At 46.6% G+C, this 23,533-nt stretch overlaps 1 protein-coding gene across 3 annotated transcripts in view; it reads left to right on the forward strand.

The window, feature by feature from the left end:
- The first annotated feature begins 47 nt into the window (after positions 1–47).
- The window catches only part of KDM2B (lysine demethylase 2B), an 87,457-nt gene continuing 63,971 nt past the window's right edge, over positions 48–23,533 (forward strand). Inside the window, exons 1-6 of one of the 3 annotated variants that reach the window (XM_053370203.1) lie at positions 48–309; positions 1,781–1,925; positions 4,834–4,912; positions 6,574–6,620; positions 15,281–15,459; positions 19,190–19,296. In XM_053370203.1, coding sequence (XP_053226178.1) covers positions 277–309; positions 1,781–1,925; positions 4,834–4,912; positions 6,574–6,620; positions 15,281–15,459; positions 19,190–19,296 — 590 coding nt within the window. In that variant the 5' untranslated portion in view covers positions 48–276. Of the gene's footprint in view, positions 310–1,780; positions 1,926–2,709; positions 2,774–4,833; positions 4,913–6,573; positions 6,621–15,280; positions 15,460–19,189; positions 19,297–23,533 lie in introns of those variants that run through there. The other 2 variants (XM_053370204.1, XM_053370205.1) reach the window with 2 other exon arrangements.

A 23,533-nucleotide genomic window follows, 5' to 3' on the forward strand; every position in this document is an offset into this window, starting at 1 on the left:
GATTGCAAAATTTGCAAAAGGGGGAGGGAGAGGTGAAAAACTTTGCAGAGACCCGGATGGCCTTCTGGAGGGGTGGGGGGCTGGCTGCGGGTTTGTTTCTAGAGGCACTCGGAGGTGGGGGGTTCCCCCCTCCCAGGGCTTCCCCTTCTCTTTCGTTTTGCAAACCTTGTGTGCGTTTTGGGCCAACCCCCCCGGCAGGAAGAGCCCCGGCCGAACCTTTGCAGCAGGACCCAAAGGAGGAACTGTTGACAATTAAGAGATGAAACTCTTCAAAAGATGGAGGCAGAGAAAGACTCTGGAAGAAGATTGGTGTGTAGTGATATGTTGTTGTTGTTATTATTGTGTTGGTGGTGGTTTGGGGAGTAGCTTGGGTTGGGGGGCGGAGAGGGGGGGTTGTTTTCAAGCGATTTTGCGGAGATGGTTTGTACGTGGAGAGCGAGAGGCTGTTTGCAGGGCGGAGGGGAGCTGCTGGCGTCTCTGTGTTTGGGGCTTTAAACCCCGGGCATTGTTGCTGGGTGTGTTTTAAAGTGCTTTGCAGGAAAACGGCGGCGCCTCTCAAGTGTGATGGGGGGGGCACAGCTGGTGCATTGCATCTCCCCCCCCCCAGTCTCCTTCTGCGAGCCCTCGATCACGCGAGCAAAGGAGAAGAGCCCAGGAAGCTCCGCTTGCAAGTTGGGCTCAAACACGCTTTGGGGGTTGTTGCTGCCCCGGTAGCCCAGCCAGGGTGTTTGTTGCTGTGTGTGCCTCTCTTTCAAAAAAAATGGGGGGGGGATTTAACTCCTTCCTGGCCCCCTTTCCTCCATACCTTGACTGAAAACACTCCTGCCCCTCAGCCCACTCTCAGCCTTGGTTTGTTTTGTTTTAATGCACTGAATGCCACGCTAGGTTTTGAAGAAACGGGGGTGTATTGTGGGGGGTTTGCAAAAGTCGGGGGGGGGCTCTAGCCCATAAATCCCATGTTACATAATGCAATGTGTTTTTTAAGAGGCTGGCTTCCGGTGTGACTAGGGAAACAGTTGGATTATGTAAATGTGCGCCCGGGCTTGCCTGTTTTGCGTTTCTTCCTGCGAAAGAGTTGCTGCTTTTTCGTTTCCAACGTACGGGCAAGAAAACCCCGCCATCGTGGGCGGAGCGGGCTGCCTAATAAACTCACCCCCACATGGCTGGCTTTCCTTGTTGCTCGTTTGAATGGGCAGTTTGCTTCTGCGCCCCCCGCTTGCCTTGCCGGGTGAGATGTGCCCACCTGGCCCTTTCTCACCTGACGTCTCAGCCCAGCCCTGGCCACGGGGGGAGTCTTCAGGCCTTCAGGCTGGACTACCGACTTGCAACATTCACGACTGAGTACCGTTCACACGCACACGCGTCCCCTGTTAATTTAGGGTTAGGAATCCTCAAACGGGGTTGAGGGCTAGACCGCGCTCCAGTTGCAGAATACATTTTGCTTGCATTTTGAAAACTGGGCTGTTCCCGTCCCCATGAGCAATGCGCTGCAAAAGCCATCTTCTCACTTGCACGCTGCAAGCCCTCTGGGCCCATCCTTTCCCCTCCACGCTGATTTGCGCGTAGGACCTTATTTTTGTATATTTATTTTTGTGTCTACGTGTGGCTCCTGCGACGACCGAACTTCTGGTCTGTTTGCCCAGACCGCACACAGAGAGTATGTTTCGCTCCCGGCCGCCCTTCAAACGAAGCGCTACCTCTACACGTTTTGCACGCGTATGCACCGACGCACACGTGTATGTGTTGTGTTCTCACCACCACCACCTTCCCCGTCCTGCAGCGATCGATCGGCAGGAGGCTGTACGACGAGGACGACGACCTCTCCGACGTGGAGGAGATCGTCAGCATCCGCGGCTTCAACCTGGAGGAGAAACTGAGGAGCAAAATGTACCGCGGAGACTTCGTGCGACCCATGGAGGGGAAAGGTAAGCCGGGGCGCCTCTCCAAGGCCTGGGCCCGAGCGCCGGCTTGGGAGACCCGGGCGCGCCGCCTGTGCGCGTCGGGGGGCGGGGAAGGGGTTTCCCTACCTGCCCGGCGGAAACCCCCGACGGCTTCTTGGCCCACGTGCAAATTGCCTGCTGAAGTTCGTATTTCCCGCCAGCATCCCCTATTCTAGGGGATCCGGTGACGAGGAGCAAGAGGGGAGGAGGAGAGCGGGCTGGGAGAAGAAGAGGCAACGGCTGGGTGACTCGCGCCAGGGGAGCCCGGCCGGGAAGCGAACCTGCTGCAGACGTGCGCTTCGCGGGGCGCGCGTCCCTTGACATGCCGATGGCAGCTTGAAAAGGCAGTGCATGGAAATAAAGAGAGAGAGGTTTTTGAAAGGAAGTGAAATGATTTTGCACCACCGATTTCTACCCCAGCCGCAGCCTCCCCGCCCGGATATGTCCACAGCGGATGGCGGAGTTGACCTGGCCTGCCCCTCTTGCAGTGGAAGCAGCAAGGCTCTTGCACCCAGCCTGCTCCCTCCTGCCTGTCGGGGGACCTTGGGCCTCCCAGGTGCACGTTCCTCTTCAATTCGGAGGTCTTGTGCATGCATCCTGAACTGGGTTTGGAGGATGCTAGTAGCAACTAGTTTCTTTCCCCCAGGAGGCTGCAGGGTTGGCCTTGGTGTTCAGGCTTGGGGTACCTGTTTGGGTTAAGTGTTATACAAGCAATTTACGGTCCAGTTCTTAGTTCTTTATATAATTTTTTGCCACTCTCCCAAGCAATCCACTCTCCCAAGCAATCCTTTTGTGAATCTTTTTTCCTCTTTTCATGAAATGGCTCCTACAATGTAAGGCCCATTTAACTCAGTTATTATAATATGTAAATCTATATGTAAAAAAAAATCATAGTGTTTTTCAGTGGAATTTTTTTTGTTTCATAAGTTCATCAGTAAGATGGAATAGGTGCCAATTCCAAATTCCCCATTTTTCCATTTTAGAATATTCAACAATAAATATAAATCACACACAAATCCAGTATAGTTTTCTGTGACTTTCCTCCCTGCTCTTCCGCAGTTTCTTATTTTTCTATCAAATTCTTACTGCATATCTTAATTTATCCTTTTTACCCATTTATCCTTTTTAATTCCCTTAGTGTCTTTACTCCTCTTGTTTATACTGTATCATTCCTGCTAATGTTTTCAGTTGTTTACAGTTTGTTTTCATATATTCAATAAATTCCCCCCATTTTGCTACAAAGAGTTTATCATCCTGTTCTCTTAATCTTCTGGTAAGTTTAATCATCTTTGCATATTCCATCAATTTTAGTTGCCAGTCATCTCTTTTTGGGGTAAGTTCCTCTTTCCAGTTTTGTGCATATATCATTCAGGCAGCCAGGGTACATACATAAATAGATTTTTCTGATCTTTCGGCACCAAGTATACCTAAAAGGAAAGCTGCTGGTTTTCAAACAAAAGTTATTTTAAACATTTTTTTCAATTCATTATAAATAATTTCCCAGAAGGCTTTTGCACCTTAGAGGACCACCACACATGAAAAAAGTACTCCCTCTCTTTTTACATTTCCAACATACCAGTATATTGGATTTAGACTTACACATTTTTGCCAGCTTGGTAGGCGTCAAATACCATCTATACATCATCTTCATGTAGTTTTCTTTTAACGTGTAGCATGCTGTAAATTTTAAATCTCCTTTCCAAAATCTTTCCCACGCTGCCATATCAATATTATAGCCTATATCCATTGCCAAGTGTATCATTGATGATTTAACCATTTAAACCTTTGTTTCCCATTCTAATAATAATTTATACATTTTAGACATTACCTTTTGGCTTTTCTTTAGCAGGTCTTTTTCTAATTGTGAGGTTTGAGTTGTAAAGCCAATTTTTTAATCAATCTTAAAAGTCTCATTTAGTTGATGATATTGTAGCCAACTTGTTAATAATCCACTTATTTCTTCCAAAAAAGTTAGTTTACTCTCCCTTTCCTTCTCTATTAACAACTCCCTTTAAGTTGCCCAGTCCTCTTCCATGTTCTTTTCCCCCCACCGCTACGGCTTCTACTGGTGAGAGCCACATTGGTGTTTTCTTTTCCAGCAAGTTTTTATATTTATCCCATACTCTGTATAGATGTTTTCTAATTATATGTTAGTGAAACTTTCATGGATTCCAGTTTTCCCATGCCACAAATATGCATACCAGCAAAATATGGCCTCAAATAGTGGTTTGTTGGCAATAGATGCACCAGAAAAAAACCCCTGGGCAAGCTTCACACATAACACTAGTTTGATAAGCTGATAGGATAAATAATAATAAAAAAATAGCATTATGTGTGAACCAGCCTAACCCACCTCACAGGGTGGTTGTGAGGATACAATGGAGGGGGAGGAAGAACTGTCTTCAGCTTAGAAGGAAGGTGGAAGGTGTAGTCAACAAGGCTCCATCTGCACTAAACATTTAAAGCACTATCATATTATTTTATACCAGTGATTTTTTTGCAGGGGGACGCATACCCCTAAACATTTTGTGAATCTTAAGTTTGGACTAATTGAGGGGTTGTATTTTAATATAAGTAGGAAAATGAGAGTGCGCCTAAACATGTGTTTAGAAAAAAAGCACTGGTTAAGCCACTCCAGGAACTGAAGCTCTGCGAGGGGAACTCTTAACACCCTTAGTAAACTATAGTTCCCAGGATCTATGGGGTGTGTGTGGAAGTGCTGACTGTTAAAAAGTGATGTCATAGTGCTTTAACGGTATTGTGCAGGTAGGGCCCAAGTTGTCTTCATGCTTTGGTTGTTGACTTCCTGGAAGCCTTTTGGAACCTGGGCTAGATGGATCTTTTGTTGCTCTCTCATGTCTTTTCCCCTCTCTCGTATTTTTCCTCCAACCAGATTTCACTTTTGAGTATGTGCAGCGAGAAGCACTTAGAGTCCCCCTCATCTTCCGAAGTAAGGATGGACTGGGAATTAAGTAAGACAGTACTCCTAATGTTTAACAATATACCTCTGTTTCAATATACCTCTGGATGCGTAGCTTGCCCCGTCTCAAGGGCCTGGGGTGGGGAATAAAGGCCGTCGGTGGCCTTTCTGAATGAAACATACACACAAGGGCACACAAGGCCAGGCTTTTGGGGGATATCCAAAGGAAGCAAATCCCAAAATAGAGGGGCTGGCTACGTTTTGGAGTTTGAGTCCTTTGGAGAGTCTGCAAAACCTGAGTCAGGTCTTCTAGAAACAAGACAGAGAAGGGTTTTTCAGATGGTGTGGCATCCCTTTTTAAAGTACCACTTCTCTTGCCTTGGGAACACTTTCATTCTCATGAAATGGAATTGCCCTCAAGGTGTCATCAGACTTGAGCTCCCATTAGCACAACCCAGCATTGGCAGTGGACAGGGAAGACAGGAGCTGTTCTTCCAACAAGAGCTGGAGTTTCATGGGTCCCCCTTACTAAGCAAATAACTGCTGCTGGCCTCATAAGCCTAGTAGTAGGCACTGAAGTGCCTCAGCTGTGAACAAGGAATGTTTTAACATTCAAATCCTGGTTGTGCCATCTGTAAAGTAGGTAGGCTACACAAAACCTGGCCCCCAAATCTTCAGTCTAATATGGGGGAAACCAGTGCTGACCTACTTAACAGGTCTGCAGTAGGAGAACTAAGTTAGTGTCTGTAACATCCTTCAAATGCTCTAAACAGTGGTGACGTGTATACACAGTATTATTATGAGTTTGGGGTGGGGGGCAGAATCCACCATTACCGTATTTTTCGACCTATAGGACGCACTTTTCCCCCTCCAAAAATGAAGGGGAAATGTGTGTGCGTCCTATGGGGCGAATGCAGGCTTTCACTGAAGCCTGGAGAGCGAGAGTGGTCGGTGCGCACCGACCCCTCACGCTCTCCAGGCTTCGCACACCTCTCCGCAAGCAGCGGGAGCCCAGTGCTGGGCTCCCGCTGCTTGCGGAGAGTTGCCTGCATGCTGAAGCCTGCGCGCGCTCAGCTCAGTGCGTCCAGGCTTCGCGCACCTCTCAGCAAGCAGCGGGAGCGCTCCCACGGCTTGCAGAGAGCTGCCTGTTTGGGGGCTGGGGTCGGGGGAAGCCTGGGGGGGAAATAATTTTTTTCTCTTTATTTCCCCCCCCCCAAAAAAACTAGGTGCGCCTTATGGGATGGTGCGTCCTATAGGGCGAAAAATACGGTAGCTTTTTCTGACATATCCCAGCCACCAAGTTGTTCTTCTCATCCCTGAAATGGCTACGTTTAAAATGGGCAAAGCTCATTTTTACAACCCTGGGTTGGCCTGTGGAGCTCACTGCCACAGGTACGGTGAGGTCCAGTAGCCTAAAATGGCTTTTGAGAAAAGAAAACAATAAATGGACCATTGATCTGCAACCCCAATACCCAGAAGCGTAGCTGCCATGCTCAGAGATTATATACCTGCCTGAGCATCTGATTTGAAGAATTCTTAACACCCTCATTGGGAGCTTTTGTGTGGCGTGTAGCCAGCCATGATCAGAAGGCAGGTTGCAGCGCTGAGGGAGAGTGGGGCAGCCCAAGATGGCAGTTCTTGTGTAAATTTCCTCTTGTCTGTGTTTACCTCCCTGAATTCAAATTGATCCCCTCCTTCCTTTGTTGATTTCAGGATGCCGGACCCAGATTTCACTGTACGAGATGTCAAGCTGCTAGTTGGTGAGTTTGGTTTAGATACGCCGCTTTTCGTGCTTTGGGGGTTGGGGAGAGAGAAAGAGAAATTACCTCTGTTGAAGACTGTGTCCAAAAGTATTCAGATGCCCACATATTCCTTGTATAAACTGTACAAAAATGACTAGTTCACACAACTGTATTTGCCTAGTGTACCAACAAATAACCTATGTGACTCCGTTGTCTACCTATCCCTTTGTTGTTTAGTCGTTTAGTTGTGTCTGACTCTTCGTGACCCCCTGGACCAGAGCACGCCAGGCACTCCTGTCTTCCACTGCCTCCCGCAGTTTGGTCAAACTCACGCTGGTAGCTTCAAGAACACTGTCCAACCATCTCGTCCTCTGTCGTCCCCTTCTTCTTGTGCCCTCAATCTTTCCCAACATCAGGGTCTTTTCCAGGGAGCCTTCTCTTCTCATGAGGTGGCCAAAGTCTTGGAGCCTCAGCTTCAGGTTCTGTCCTTCCAGTGAGCACTCAGGGCTGATTTCCTTCAGAATGGATCGGTTGGATCTTCTTGCAGTCCATGGGACTCTCAAGAGTCTCCTCTAGCACCATAATTCAAAAGCATCAATTCTTCGGCGATCAGCCTTCTTTATGGTCCAGCTCTCACTTCCATACATCACTACTGGGAAAACCTATCCCTACCTGTGTTAAATTAAGCCTCCATATTCAAAGGTAGTGTATCTGAGTATTAGATTCTGGAGACACAACTATGGTTGCTTTCATGCCTTTCTTGTGGGCTTCCTTGAAATACTTGCCTTGATCCTCAGGTCACATCTTAGCATTCTTGTGCCTCATAATAGCCTGAAAGGGTTTGGGTTTGGGGTGAGGAGGATAATATCTCTTTCTGTTACAAAAGTTTTCCTGTAGTGTCACTTGGCGCAAACTTTTATTTACTGTGGGCGACCAGAGACACAGTGCTCACAAGCCTGTTGTCCCTACCATGGCTTTCCCCACTAGGCCACATTGCCTGGGGCAGGTGGGCGTTGTCCAAAACACCCAGAGGACACCAGGTTGGTGAAGACTGATTGAAGCAGTAGGCACAACTATTTTGCTAAGGATAAAGGCGGTCCATTTGCAGGACAACACAAAGACCAAAGGCAGCTATGTCCTAGAAGTCTGCAGTGCCCAGGATTTCTGCCTAATACATACAGAATAAGGATTTTATTGATCCAAATGAAAGTCAAACACTTGTTAGCCACGACATTAAGTGTTTTTTCCTAGGCCAGAAATGAGACACCCACCACTTAGCTAGAGGGCACATGTAATCTCACAGTTTTTTTCATACTGTAAGGAGGTGAGTTCTTCCCAGGTGGGGTTGGTGTCAGATGGGGATCTGTTGCTGAATCGCTGTTTTGTTCATGTGTGTGTCTTTTCTTTTAAAGATATAGCATTGCACTGTAAACTTCTTAAACGTATAAAGGCCTTGCTGGATTCATTATGCAGAAAGTTGCTAAAAGAAGTTGCAAAGGATATATTGAACACTAATCCGTATAAATGATGCATATTTGTATACAACTGCTGAATTGTACATAATTTATTCTTCTGCTAGCCATGTAGATATACAGAAGATATACCACAGAGAACAGTCATACCTCGGGTTACAGACGCTTCAGGTTGCGCGTTTTTGGGTTACTGACGCGCCGAAACCTGGAAGTACCAGAACAGGTTAATTCTGGGTTTTGGCGCATGTGCAGAACCACTAAATCGCGCTATGCGCAGAAGTGCCGAATTGCAACCTGCGCATGCACTGCGGGTTGCAAATGTGCCTCCCACACAGATCAATTTCGCAACCCGAGCGTCCATTGTACTTTTTCTTGTTGACCACAAACTAGACATGAGCCAACAGTGTGACGCGGCAGCTAAAAAAGCCAATGCAATTCTGGGCTGCATCAATAGGAGTATAGCATCTAGATCAAGGGAAGTAATAGTGCCACTGTATTCTGCTCTGGTCAGACCTCACCTGGAGTACTGTGTCCAGTTCTGGGCACCACAGTTCAAGAAGGACACTGACAAACTGGAACGTGTCCAGAGGAGGGCAACCAAAATGGTCAAAGGCCTGGAAACGATGCCTTATGAGGAACAGCTAAGGGAGCTGGGCATGTTTAGCCTGGAGAAGAGGAGGTTAAGGGGTGATATGATAGCCATGTTCAAATATATAAAAGGATGTCACATAGAGGAGGGAGAAAGGTTGTTTTCTGCTGCTCCAGAGAAGCGGACACGGAGCAATGGATCCAAACTACAAGAAAGAAGATTCCACCTAAACATTAGGAAGAACTTCCTGACAGTAAGAGCTGTTCGACAGTGGAATTTGCTGCCAAGGAGTGTGGTGGAGTCTCCTTCTTTGGAGGTCTTTAAGCAGAGGCTTGACAACCATATGGCAGGAGTGCTCTGATGGTGTTTCCTGCTTGGCAGGGGGTTGGACTCGATGGCCCTTGTGGTCTCTTCCGATTCTATGATTCTATGATTCTTTCTTGCCAGCTTAGGCTTCTGGATATTGCCAGATACCATCCAGATACCTTCAAGCCTATCTGTTTAACCATTTGGGCTGAAAACTTGCTTTGAAAACGAAACATTCCTGAAAGATAGAAAGCTGAGATCCAGTGTTCTGTTATGCACTTGGCTGTTGTAAGCACAGTTATATATCACAGCATAATGTCGCTAGTGCTGCTGCACTGTGGGAGCACATGCTCGGCTGGGAGAAGAGTGGCTTTATGGAACAGACTCCCTTGGAAGGTTGTGGACTCTTCTTCCTTGGCGGTTTTAAAGCAAAGTTTAGATGGCCATTGGTCAGGGATGCTTTAGCTGAGATTCCTGCAATTGCAGGGGGTTGGACTAGATGACCCTCGGAGACCTTCCCAACTTTCATCCTATGATTCTATGGTTTATGTAAGTTGAGTTTCTCTTGAACTAGGTTAAACCTGGGACAAGAGCAGGAGGGAATGGCTGGCTTGATTTTGCCAAGCTGCAGTGCCCCCACCGCTGGTGGTGAAAGGGTGGCATTGCAGCTTCTGGCCTGGCAGACTTTGGTCACAAATGGAGCCGATAGGATCCCATCTGGCTCTCTAAAGGTCCCGATCCTCGCCTGCCTCCTCAGTGACCAAGCTGTTGCCCTATCTGCTTGCTTGCAGGACAAACATCACTGGCAGAGAATGGCTGACAACATTTGTACGTGGCAAATGACCTTTTGGGACCCTCAGCAGCAGGTGTGGGGCACACAGATATGTGCTTGGCACTCTGTGAAATGTGGCCCCTGTCAGTGCCCATTTTTAGTGTTAGGTCAGAGGTTTTGTGTGTGTGTGAAGATTGCATCTAATCCACCAGCCTGAGCCAACATAATAAATGTAGACGTGGCGTACTTTTTAACATCAAAGCAAAGGGAAATAGAACAAAATCCTTAGCATAGGACCGCTGGGTGGGGTGCAAGTGTTTCAATTCCTTGTGCCGCTGTTTTTTTGCAGAGAAAAATGCATGCATTACTTCCTTTTAGCCTCACAGCAACCTTGCAGGGCGGGTCTGGGCGAGAGGGAGGGTGATCTTGAAGATCTGAGCTACCTGCAGCCCTTTGAAGGATGCCTGAATGACTGTGAGGTCTCATGCGTGTGGTCTCTCTTCCTGGCTTTTAGGATCAAGTTTATTAGCTAGAAGCCTTTCCATCTCTGGGCCGCAGCAAGGAGTTAATGGCACCACTTGGATTTAACAAGCTAGAGTAATTGTCTCTTTCCTTTTAAAGGGAAGTTTAACGGTTTTCTCTTGTCCTTTGGGGGAAAAAGATGCCCACTCCTTTTTCCTTTCCTCTCCCCTGATGCCACAATCAGAGCCCTGGCAAGCTTCTCTTGCCATTGTGAGCCTGATCCACTTGCCTGATGTGCAGGGAGCTGTGAAGCCTTAGGCTGCTGAATCATTTTCTAAACCTAGTAACTAGGATTTCAGCTTTTTGCCCTTCAAAGTCTTTCCTGTGTGAACTGCTCTGTGGGCCCTTGTCTTCTGGGGCTTTTTGCATGAAGGAGGAGACTTGCTTACTGCTGAAATAATGGAAGTGGATTCTCCTGGTATAACGTGCTTATTATTGCTCCCATTGTGGTTTTCAGTCCCATCAGGAAATGCTTCCATGTCGATTTGGCTGCAGAACCCAGAGCATTTGACACCTTGAACTGCAATGAATTCTGGGGGTGTGGGGAGAAGACACTGCTTAAGGGTTATCAGGTCATGCTGTTGCCCCATTTCTGAGAGAGAGCAGGACCTGGGACACACTACCCCCTCCCCAAAATGGGTTGGCCTTGTGAGCCTCAGGCTTGCATTCTGTCTCCTCCTGTTCCTCCCCTTGCTTTCAGCAGTGGAATGCCTTCTTTCCTGAGCTACTGCCAAAGCATGGTTTGCAGTTTCCTCCAAACCCAGTAGTTTGCACAAACTGCACTTAACTTGAGAAATGGGGCCAGCAACTGTTTCCGCAGGGAGGCGAAGAAGCAGGCTGCTCTCCTCCTGAGCAGCACATTGCTCAAAGGGAAGAACTGAATCAGCATTGCAGGGCTTGACCCTGAGGAGCCATCGGAGCTGGGCATCCTTGCCCTGGGACTAGAGGTCCCCACAGCCTGGGGTGCTGGATTTCTTTCAGATGCCCTCACCTCTCACAGGGCCACAGCAGCAGCAGAGACGGTGGCAGGAGCTTCAGAGCATCTTTCCCGACTAGCTGCCCATGAGGCTACTGGGGAGGAGGGAGCAGCACACATGTAAATGCCTGTGTGGATCGGCACCTGATGGAGATTCAGCTCCCATGCAGGCTACAGATCTTTCCCAAGCTACGGCCTTCCTTTCTGACACCTGGAAACAGATCTGCAAAGGATGCTGTTGGTTGGTTGTGTCACCAGATCCTTGCTGGGCTGGAGGTTGGCGTGGCATTCTTTGTTTATCTGCAGTTGAGATCAAGCCAGTAGCATAGTGACACGCTGGCCCCAGCACCCTGGTTTGAGCCCTCTGTTGTCTCCCCAAAGCTCATCTGCCCAGCAGTTGATGCCTCTTCCTCATCTTGCTTTGGGGCTGATTCTGTAGACTTCATCTCCAGCTCTACCCAAGATACCTGCCTAATCCCTAGTAGTACATTTCAGCAGAAGAATCCCAATGCTATCACAAGTTAGCCAGGCCCCTGACACTCATTGCTCTGGCTTCTAATATCTTGGTAGCTGGGATTAACCGACACAAAAATGCTTAACGTTACATTACTGTGTTTTGGCTGCCTTGCATTTTATGGATTAAGGGTCTATTGACATGTTCAAAGACGTCATGGTGTTGCATGGTTGCTAGCGAGCTGCAGCTAATTGTGCTTCTGGTGTGCAGGCAGGACATATTGTGGCTGCATTCACAGTTAGAACATGAAGCCAGGAGTGGCTGACGTGACGCATTCCAGATGTTGGAATGCAACTTACATCAAGCCCGGCCAGCATGGCTAGGGGGTAGAAGGGGTAGGACTTTTAGCCCACACCATCTGGAAGAGCACCATGTTGGCTACCCTGTGGCTAAACTGGCTTATTTAAGAAACCACAAATAGCCTCACAGACGATCAAAGAAGCGGAAGTTGGTTTCTCCGAAGATTGGTTTGCTTTCCAGGGGCAGTGGCTGGACAAACGATGGTTAGTCTCCTGGGCATGGAAACAAACCACCCTTTGCCCTAAACAAATCACGGCTTAGTGTTGTGCATGGTCCAGGCCATTGATGTGCCCAATGAGGTTATGTGCCTCAATATTGTCATAGTGTTTCATGCCCAGTGGTGAGTCTTAGCTAATGGTGTTTGTGATGAAATAGGTGTGTGCTTTGGGCACACTCCTGTATACTTGTGAAGTGTCCCCTTGTTTTTCATTGACAATTGCTTGTGCTTTTTTGCTCACATTAATACTAAATACATTTCATGCATTAAACTATGTTTTACAGTTAAAACTATGAACGTGCAGGAGGCAGGGATGGCCACCAGCCTAAATAGCTTTAAAAGAGGGCTGTTGAAGGCTCCTTGCCATGATAGCTGTGCTTTTGAATACTGTTGCTGGAAAACACAGGAGGGTGCTGCTCTTGTGGGCTTCTCCCAGCCATCTGGTTGGCCGCTGTGAGTCTAGGATGCTGGACTAGGTGGCCATTGCCCTCATCCAGCAGGGCTCTCGTCTCACGTCCATGGCTGATTACTTGACCCAGTGCTGTCACCTGGATCAGAAGGGCAAAGAGAGGGCATGTCATTTTCCAAAAATGGTTCTGATCAGCTGGTCAACTTCTGGTCAACTTCCTGACTCGAGTGAAAAGCACTTATCTCGAAGGTGTTTGCCAAGGCAAAGAACTTCAGTTTTGGGCTTGTGCATTATGGCAGGGGTCAGCAAACTTTTCCAGCAGGGGGCCGGTCCACTGTCCCTCAGACCTTGTGGGGGGCCGGACTATATTTTTTTTTGGGAGGGGGGGAATGAACGAATTCCTATGCCCCACAAATAACCCAGAGATGCCTTTTAAATAAAAGCACACATTCTACTCATGTAAAAAGACACTGATTCCCGGACCGTCCGCAGGCTGGATTTAGAAGGCGACTGGGCCGGATCCGGCCCCCGGGCCTTAGTTTGCCTACCTATGATCTATGGCCAGATTCCTCAAACTGTTGATAGCCGAGGCACATATTGTCTCCCCCTGAATTAAAAGTGGAGGCTCAGGTTCACTCATTCACTAGAAGCTTATTTTTAGCATGTGTAGGAGGATGAATTTTCCTTTGCTCCCTCAAACTCCCAATGCTTTTGCATGAATCACTGATCATATTGGATGGAGGCAGACCTGGAGCAACGACTTGTTCCAAGAACTAGCTGGGAACTTTCCTTTTGCAGCTAGGTAAATTCTGCTCAATCTGTGGCTCACTTGGCTATTTCTCTTGCAGTCACATCTTATGCAGAAAGTGCAGAGTTGGGCCCAATATCTCCTCGCAGAGCTGCTAAATGCACCTGTCTGAAACCCTGGAGAGCCCCTGCTAGTCAGTGCACAAAATTCTGAGCTAGGCGGACCATGGTCTGGCTTGGGTATAAGGCCGTTTCCTTACACCAAGGAAGTGTAGCTGTGTTGTTTAGTGGTTAGAGTGCAGGACTAGAACCTGGGAAACCAGGTTTCAAATCCATACTCAGCCATGAAGCTTGCTGGGTGACCTTGGGCCAGTCAATGACTCTCAGCCTAGCACACCTCACAGGGTTGTTGTGAGGATAAAAGAGGAGGGAGAGAACTATGTACATCGCCCTGAGCTCCTTGGAGCTAAAATGGCTTATAATAAACAAATGGCTTCACAATCATGCAGAGACAGTCTTCTGACAAGTCTCTTGCTGCTGTGTTACGGTGTTGGGAGTGACTGAGTCATCCAGCAGAGAATAACCACCAAAAGTTGCAGAGAAATATCCATCCAAGCTGGTTAGAGGGAAGTGTGGCCTGAATGATTCACGCAGAGCGATTATGGGCTGCCTCCTTCATTTGTTGGCAAGTTGGGCTTTTAAATTAATATACCAGTTTTATATCTAGCAACCTGCTAGATAGGTCATGGAACGTCTGGTCTAAGGCCTGGTTGAGTGAGGTGGATAAAACGATACTACAGACTGAAAGTGGAAGATAGCGTATCAGCATGCTTCCCTGCAAGTTTTTTTTTAAAATAAAAAACAAAGCCCAATTTTTTTAAGTACATAGAAAGTTAGCATAGCAAGGGGTGTGGTGTGCTGAAACATTTCTTCCTGCTGTGCTAAATTTCTGCTTGCAGGGAATTTCTTCTTTATGGAAGGGAAGATTCCACCCCCTTCCTTTTTTTTTATAATAGAATTTTAATCTGAAGCAATAAAATTCACTCTTATCATCTTGGGGTTCTTCCCCTGAAGAATAATGTCCCAACCTCCTTTGATTGATCTGTTTACCCATGTTCTTTAATACCATTCGTTGGGTGCAAATCTGCATTCTACTTATTTTTTACCTCTCTTTTGCTTTTCCTGCAATAAACAGGACCAGTTGAGAAGATGCTTCCCACCTGCCCCAGGATTGTACCTGGGGTAAGACTGGGAATTGACCTCTGACTCTCCCCTCTGCTCCTCCCCTTCCTCCTCTTCTTGTCCCTCACTGCAGAGACAAGGGATTGGGGGACAGTGTATGTTTATTTGAACATGGGGTCTCCCTGCTACTGCAAAATAAAACCTACTTTTTGGTGGTTTGCTTCAAAGTGGGGGATATCATCTGAATAGGCTCCTGGAAAGGCAGTTAAGGAGCAAGGAGGTGGCCCTATTTATCAGCTTTCTGTATAAGAACATAAGAAGAGCTGTGCTGGATCAGGCCAGTGGCTCATTCAGTCCAGCATCCTGTTCTCACAGTGGCCAACCAGATGCCCATGGGAAACAGGGAAACAAAGCAGGATTTGAGCACAAGAGTTCCCTCCTTTCCTGTGGTTTCAAGCAACTGGTATTCAGAAGCGTCGCTGCCTCCCAACTGTGGATTCGTAATGTAACCGTCGTGGTTCGTTTATCATAGTTTATCTCCTGAAACCATAGTTTGTCTCCTTGTGTTAAGGTTTTCGAGACTTGGTGTAGTTATTTTAAACATCGTGCAGGGAATAAAAACTTTGTTGTCTTTCTCCTCACCCTTTCCACATGTCCAAAATCATCTTACAGGGAGCCGTCGGATTGTGGATGTAATGGACGTCAACACACAAAAGGGCACAGAGATGAGCATGTCCCAGTTTGTGCGATATTACGAAACCCCGGAGGCGGAACGCAAGAAGTTGTACAACGTGATCAGCCTCGAGTTCAGCCACACGAAGCTGGCAAACATCGTCAAGCGCCCCAATGTGGTAAGCTGAGACCTCTTTGGTTGGTTATTGTGCTTAGGGTATTTGGGTGCCGACATTGGGGCAGTTCGGTCCTTTGAGACCAGGGAGTAACCTGACCCTCTAAGTCAGCGGTTCTCAACCTGTGGGTCCAGACGTTTTTGGACTACAACTCCCATCATCTCTGAGCTCTGGCCTTGCTAGCTAGGGGTGATGGGAGTTGTAGTCCAACAACATCTGGGGACCTACAGGTTGAGAAAGGCTGCTTTAGGTGTTGTTGGGTCACATCTTCCCTGACCATTGGCCATTCTGACTGGGGCTGATGGAAGTTGGGGAACCCCCAACATCTGGAGTGCCAAAGGTGCCCCATTCCTAGATTATCCCCTAGTCTTAGTGGTCTTACTCTGGTCCTCCTTTTTAGATGTCAGTGTACGTTGCTTCACTTACTCTGCAATGTGGTGAGCCTGCCCTGCTGTATTTTGGGGGTCTTCCTGTTGGTCCTGCTGAGCCAGTCAATGGGCATCTGCCCAAAAGTCCTATCCTGAAAGCATCACGTGTGTGTGTTTGTTCAGTGAACACAACAGAAGAACCTGTTGGATCTGACCCTGTGGCCCTTCTAGTCCAGCATCCTGTTCTTACATTGGCCCACCGAATGCTGGTGGGAAACCAGTAAGCAGATTGTGAGAGCAAGAGCAACTCTTGCCTTCCCATGGTTTCCAGCAACTGGTATTCGGAAGTCAGAGCACATATAAATAAATATAGAACAATAGCCCAGACTTTGGAACTGCCTCCCTAGAGAAGTTAGAATGGCTCTCTCCTTTTTGGGAACTGACTGCTTTTCAGGAGGGAGCTGGTGGCTTGCTGGTTTTTAAAAAATTAATAATAATGATAATGATAATAATAATAATTAATTACTACTGTAATTATGTTTTAGATTATCTATCCATCTACCTGTTTGTCTAATTGTTTTTTCCCCTGTGTTTTCAGCTGTTCTTATTTTTAATATCTGTAAGCTGCCTTGAGTCCCTGTTGGGGGGAAAAGGCGGAATATAAATAAAATTACAATAGTCATAATAAAGCAAAGCCATATCTAGTAGCCATCGATAGCCCTCTCTGCCATGAGCTTGTCCAGGGATCAGCAAACTTTTTCAGGCGGGGGGCCAGACTGTATTTTTTTGGGGGGGGGGGAACGAATTCCTATGCCCCACAAATAACCCAGAGATGCATTTTAAATAAAAGGACACATTCAATTTATATAAAAACACGCATATTCCCAGACTGTCCGCAGGCCAGATTTAGAAGGCGATTGGGCCAGATCCAGCCCCCAGGCCTTAGTTTGCCTACCCATGAGCTTGTCTATTCCTCTTTTAAAGGTATCCAACTTGGCCGCTATCACTGCCTCCTGCAGCAGGGAGTTCCATTGTGTGACTGTCTGCTGTGTAAAAATGGACTTAGTAACCTCTCCTGAATCTTCCAGCCTCCAGTTGTGTTTGGGTGCTCAGGAGTTTTAGTGTTATGAGAGAAGAGGAAAGCTCTTCCCTGTCCACTTTCTCCATTTTAGAAACTTTTGTCATGCTGCGTCTTACTCCCAACTTAGTTTTCTCCAAACTGAAAAGGCCCCAGAGTTGCAGCCTTTCCTTGCAGGGGACTCACTCCCCCCCCCCCCCGGATCATTTTGCTTGCAGTTTCCTGAACTTATTTTCCAACTCAACAATATCCTTTTTGAGTTGATGCGACCAGAACGGTACACAGGACTTCAAATATGGTCACACCATGGAGTGATCTGTAGTAGGGCTAGTGATTGTAATCCGTTAGATTAATCAGTTAAAATTAATGACTAAAAGGCACCCTCAATTAATTGGGAAACACATTTTTAAAAGAAGTTTATATTTAATATATAATTTTAATGTAACAATTGCAGATGGCAGGGGCCCTCTTAGAAGAGGCGTTCCCAACCTCTCCATCCTGTCTGAAGAGGAATTTTTTATAAAATTATTATTTTATTATGTGATTATAAGATAGCTTTTATTAATTTCTCAAAAGCATTTTACCCTGTTCTTCACCCAAAAAGCTTGAGTAGCTTACAACGATCAGTAATGACAGGGATCCACTTAAACATATGCATGTTTCTGTTTTCCTCTTCCCTTGAAATGATTATTCTAATCATATGCAAATATATACAGGTTTGATTGATTGATTTCCTCCATTAAAACTTATTTTTATTGACTGACCTCGCCGTGCTCTCTTGGCGTGTATGTTTCTATGCTTCTATGCTTCATGTTAACAGGGCTACTCTGGAGTAGGTAAGCAGCGGCTATGTGCCCTGTCTCTCGTCTTCCTCTTTTAGTTCTATCCTGCCTTATTCTTAGGGATTTTCCAATGGAACTGATTGGCAGTAGACACAGGACCAAGGAAATTATTTCTCCATGCACCACACGGTGCATAATCGACTTAACACAGTTCATCGTCCCATGATTTTGTTGTGGCTGCTAGTTGCAGGCTTGCAAACAGCCACTTGGCTATTGGATAAATTCACAGGGGACTGTCCTGTCGATGGCTGTTAGGGGTAATTGCTAGGATTGGAACCTGTAGTGGCTGATAACTGGATTAGTGGAACTTTTAATGCCTTCCCTTCCCTGCACCAGGATTTGTTTCATGCTTGTAAAGGTTTCTCCATTGAGAAAGAGCAGCTATTTCTATGGATCAGTGGAGAATCATAATGGCTGCAGTAGAACCTTCATGCCTGGGTAACTGAATACTACTTGCTGGGATTGATGGTGGGAGAGGACTGTGGTCTTCATGGAGCATCTAATTGGTCACTGGGGGAAGCAGGATGCAAGCCTAGAAGGACATTTGAGTCCAATCTAGCTGGGCTCTTCTTATGAGACTTTATGGCTGCCTCCCTGTTTGATGTCTTCCTACGCCCTGTCAATTGTTGCTGATGGATTGCTGAACCCGGGGGGACCTGTGGTGTGATCCAGCGCAGGCATGGCCTGCTTGATGATGTGCACATCCACCTAGTCTGCTTGATACCAGTCAATGGGAACTTAGTTCTAAGACTCCCCAAACATCTGTGCACAGTCTTGCAAATTCACACTCCAAAAGAGACTAGGGCCCTGCGGGACTTGACATCTTTCCACAGGGCCTGCAAGACAGAGCTGTTCCACCAGGCCTTTGGCCAAGGCACAGTCTGACCCCCTCCTTTGGTAATCCTCACAGAACTCTAGCCCAATGGTTGCCATTAATTTGATTTTGAACTGATTTTAAAATGAATTGATTTTAGAATGCTGTTACTTTTATTGTTGTTAGCTGTTCTGAGCCTGGCTTTGGCTGGGGAGTGTGGGATATAAATAAATTATTATTATTATTATTATTATTATTATTATTATTATTATTATTATTATTATTATGTCCCAACATTTCATGTCCCCTAAATAAATAAAAAATGTTTGCCCTAACAAAATCCTGAGAACGGTGCACAAGTTGTTGTGTACAAATGTGACATTGTGAGATCTAAGCCAGCCTCAGAAAACCATGGAACCGTACAGTAACTGTGAGAGGAATGTAATCTTTGTATTCACATTTCTGGCCGAATTCAGCGTTGTGTGTTGCTGAATGTGGTTTGCTTGGGGTCGCAGAGTTTTGGTTTCTTTTTCTGCCTGCACACACATCGCTCTGCCAGTATCCTTTCCTTGCTCTGAGATCTTTCTCCAACATTTCCTGACTTAACTGGTTCCTTTGGATGCCCTTTTAGGTAGACTTGGTCGACTGGGTGGATAACATGTGGCCTCGGCATCTGAAGGAGAGACAGACAGACGCCACCAATACCATTTCAGAGATGAAGTATCCAAAAGTAAAAAAGTAAGTTGATTTCACTTCATTATGAACCACTCCCTGTGGAATCTCCTGCTGGTGCGAAGCTTCGGCTTCGGATGAAATTTGAACCGAGCTACGTACCAGCAGAATTATGTGGTGTGGCTCTTGTTGGGCTGGAATTATTTTGGGACGCAAGGCGGGGATTGCATGTTTGAATGTTCTCTGTGTCAGTGATGGAACACAGGCAGGACAGGGTTCCAAGGGACCCCAAGAGCTGTTTGCAGAGGTGCAAGGCATCACCGGTGAAAAGACTAGCCCAGCACAAAGTTTGGTTGCGGTCAGTTTGAGGTCACCAATGTGGGACCTGAGGGCAGAGTGGCACCCCTGAGGTGTTTCCCAGGTGCCCGTGATGCCTCAGCCTGCCTCCCACCCTGCCTTTTTTATTGTGATGTGGTGAAGAGCGTTACCTCCTCACCCCGAAAAGTACGCAGAACTGCATAGCAGGGGACTAGATGACCCTTAAGATGCTTTCCAACTCTACAGTTCTATGCAGTTAGAAGAGTGATTACGCATTTGGTGATTCTGGAATAATTATTGGCTTTTAAAATGCTGTTTTATTTATATTTTACGATGCCCCAAGGGATTTGGTGATGGCAGAGTGTCTGGGCACACCTGCCAATATGTTTGAGAGGTACTGGCCAATCAGAAGGGCCTCTGGCTACGGTTGTAACCTTAGATAGGAGCTGGGCAAGCAGAATATCTTAGCAAAGTTTATTATTTAGTATTATTTATTCTGTCTTTGAGGAGCATGGGGCCAGGTCACACTTTGAAGCCGCTATAGGAATCTCGTTCAGTTTTTGAGATTTCAGCTGCACCACTTTCATAACTACAAAAGCTAGAAATGTGGGCAGTGTGGCATTGTTTTAAAGAAAGCTTAGATTCTCAGGAAGCTCATGTTCTGTGCTTTGGTCTGCATTTCCAAGGAACTGAAGCATACAAGAAGCCTTGCTAATCGTGTGTGCCTGTAGTTCTGTGTGCTTTTTGCTAAATCTAAATCGAATGCTGGTCCAATTTTCTCTCTCTTTTTTTAAAATAATTTTTTATTCATATTTGCACATATATACAGGAAAAACATAAACAAAATATCCACCACATACCTTATACAAATTATATCCACTTCACAAATCATAAATAAAATACATAACTGAGTTAGTCTCAACTGAGCCTTGGACTTCCCTCCACTCCTTTGGTAAGTATCGAATAAATTATATAGTCACGTACTTTTTAACTCTTTTACATAGGCCTTTCCCGCTGTTAGAGTTATTTCAACCCCGCCAGTGTCACCTGAGATTTAGATTCCATATACATTAAATATTTCTTCCAATTATCATGAAATTTCTGTTCGTCTTGGTCCCTTAATCTTCCTGATATTCTATCAAGCTCAGCATAATTTATCATTTTAACCTGCCAATCACTTATGTTGGGTATTACTTCTAATTTCCAATTTTGTGCTAACATAATTCTTGCAGCTGTCATAGCATATAGAAACAAGATCTTGTCTTCTTTTTTAATTTCTTTACCGACCATTCCTAACAAAAAAGCTTCTGGCTTTTTGGGAAATGTATATTTCAAGATTTTTTTAAGTTCATTATAAACCAATTCCCAAAAGCCTCTCACTTTGCAACACGACCACCACATATGGTAGAGGTCACCTTCTACCTCTCTACATTTCCATGGTCCAGTTTTCTCAAATGGAAAGCAGACCAGCAAAAAAGCAAAAGAGAAATGAAAAGTCATGGTGGTTTTTGCAAACACAGATGGTGCCATCCAGTGCAGATGTTGATTTTGGCTGCGAACTGCAAAGTTCTGTGCTGGGGATGAAGTTAGCGATTGTTCCATCTGCTGTACCAGTTCAGAGATGATGCTTGAGAAGGAGCTGGAGAATGAAATGGATCTGTTCCATTAACTCTTTTGAGGATGATTCTTCTTTCCCCCATCTCCTCCTTCCTTACATTGATGTTTTGAATATTGTTGTGAATTGCTTCGAACAGGCAGTGAGTGACTTGCTTCCCGTGAAAGGCAAGGATCCCCCAGATTATGGGACAACTGCCACTGTGTTGTTGGGGGAAAACAAATGAGTGAAAAAGTGTCTGCAAACCTGGTGGCCTCAGGGCACAGAGAAGGTGGATGTCTGTGTTTTGGTACCACTGTCTTTCTCTTCAGTACCAGTCGGCCTCTGCTGGGGGTGGAACATCTATATCAAGCCTGATCACATCAGTCACTTCTCATGGCTTAGCTTTACATGTAGAGGCTGTGGAAAGCCTTGCAGTTTGCACTCCCCTCCCTTCTTTTGCATACAAGAGGAGGAGATAAACTTGCACTTTCAATTTCAAAGTAGCTGGAGCTCCCCATTACATCCGGACTTGAGGAATGCTTGTTAATGTAAGATTGTTTTTGTTTACATAGCAGGATTTATATACTGTTTAATGAAAAATAAACATGCTTATAAGCATGCTTACAATTTTGTCTTGCTTCCTAACTAGAGCCTAAAACCTGAGTGGGCAACTTGGGGCCTTCCAGCCGGGCCAGTGGTTGGGGATGATGGAAATTGTAGCCGAACAATATCTGGAGAGCCACAGAATAGCCATCCCTGAGCTAAACCTACCAGGGGATTCTGGTTAGTCTTGAAGAGCCCCGCAGGAGGGGAGGGTGAGTGCCCAGCTTGCTACCCATAATGCTAATTGAGGAGTGTGGAAGCTGTGGCCCCCTCCTAGTGTAGTTGGACTCCACCGCCCATCATTGCTGACTGTTGGTCATCCTGGATGGGGCTGCTGCGTGTTGGAGGGTCATTGGTTCTCCATCCCTGAGTTAAGCTGCTATTGAGCGTTATCTGAAATGGCTCTTCCTCTCGAGTCACGTGAAAAGCAAACTTTTCCAGGTGTAAGTGTGAACCTTGCCCCCAATTTTTACTGAGAAATAAAGTGTTCCTCAGCTTCAGCCTAAGGGACATGGGTGATTCTGTGGGTTAAACCACAGAGCCTAGGGCTTGCTGATCAGAAGGTCAGCAGTTTGAATCCCTGCGACGGAGTGAGCTCCCGTTGCTCGGTCCCTGCTCCTGCCAACCTAGCAGTTCGAAAGCACGTCAAAGTGCAAGTACAGTGATACCTCAGGTTAAGTACTTAATTCGTTCCGGAGGTCCGTACTTAACCTGAAACTCTTCTTAACCTGAAGCATCACTTTAGCTAATGGGACCTCCTGCTGCCGCCGCACCGCCGGAGCCCGATTTCTGTTCTTATCCTGAAGCAAAGTTATTAACCTGAAGCACTATTTCTGGCTTAGTGGAGTGTGTAACCTGAAGCGTATGTAACCTGAAGCGTATGTAACCCGAGGTACCACTGTATATAAATAGGTACCGCTCCGGCGGGAAGGTAAACAGTGTTTCCGTGCACTGCTCTGGTTTGCCAGAAGCAGCTTAGTCCTGCTGGCCACATGACCCGGAAGCTGTATGCCGGCTCCCTCGGCCAGTAAAGCGAGATGAGCAGCGCAATCCCAGAGTCGGTCACGACTGGACCTAATGGTCAGGGGTCCCTTTACCTTTACCGCTTCAGAGTTTTGGGGAGCACAGCAAACTAAGTTCCATATTGTATATTTACTAAGGGTTTCCATCCCTGCTCACGTTGATTGCCACCCCATACCCCGAAAGTTTGCCTAAAACTTCCCCAACGGCTCACCCCCATTCTGTGACCCCCCTGCTGTTGGCACTGCACACCGAGGAGAGGGGAATGAAGAGGAAGGGGTCTTCGTCTCCACACTGCTGCTTGACAGAAGGAGGTTTGAAATGGCAGTAGATCACGGGCAGAGAGCCTGTGGCAGCAGTGGCAACCACGGGGAGCTTGGGAAGGCCTTCATGGGCTGACCACCTGGCTGCCCGGTCACTTGCCCCTCCGGACAAGCTGTACCTTTGCTCTCTCGGCCACCTGGGCCACCCACTTGCTCAAATCCCAGCCTTTCTATGCCCCTGTTGTGTGTGCATGCTCCATAACCGAGCCAAGGGTGTGACAACCTGCGCAACATGGGAAGCCCTTAGCAACTTGGGACTTATTTGCCTTCAATATCGCCTTACCCCACATGTAGCCACTCAACCGCTTCAGTCGGCAGAATGGGCTGTAAGAACTTGGTTGTTCAGTGTGGCAGCATCTACACTTTGGAACTCCCTGCATATTGAGATTGAGCAGATACCTTCACTGTACTCTTTTTGGTGCCTGCTTAAAACATTTTTGTT

The sequence above is a fragment of the Podarcis raffonei genome, chromosome 16 (genome assembly GCF_027172205.1).
Source record: "Podarcis raffonei isolate rPodRaf1 chromosome 16, rPodRaf1.pri, whole genome shotgun sequence".
NCBI classification, from domain to species: Eukaryota; Metazoa; Chordata; class Lepidosauria; order Squamata; family Lacertidae; genus Podarcis; species Podarcis raffonei.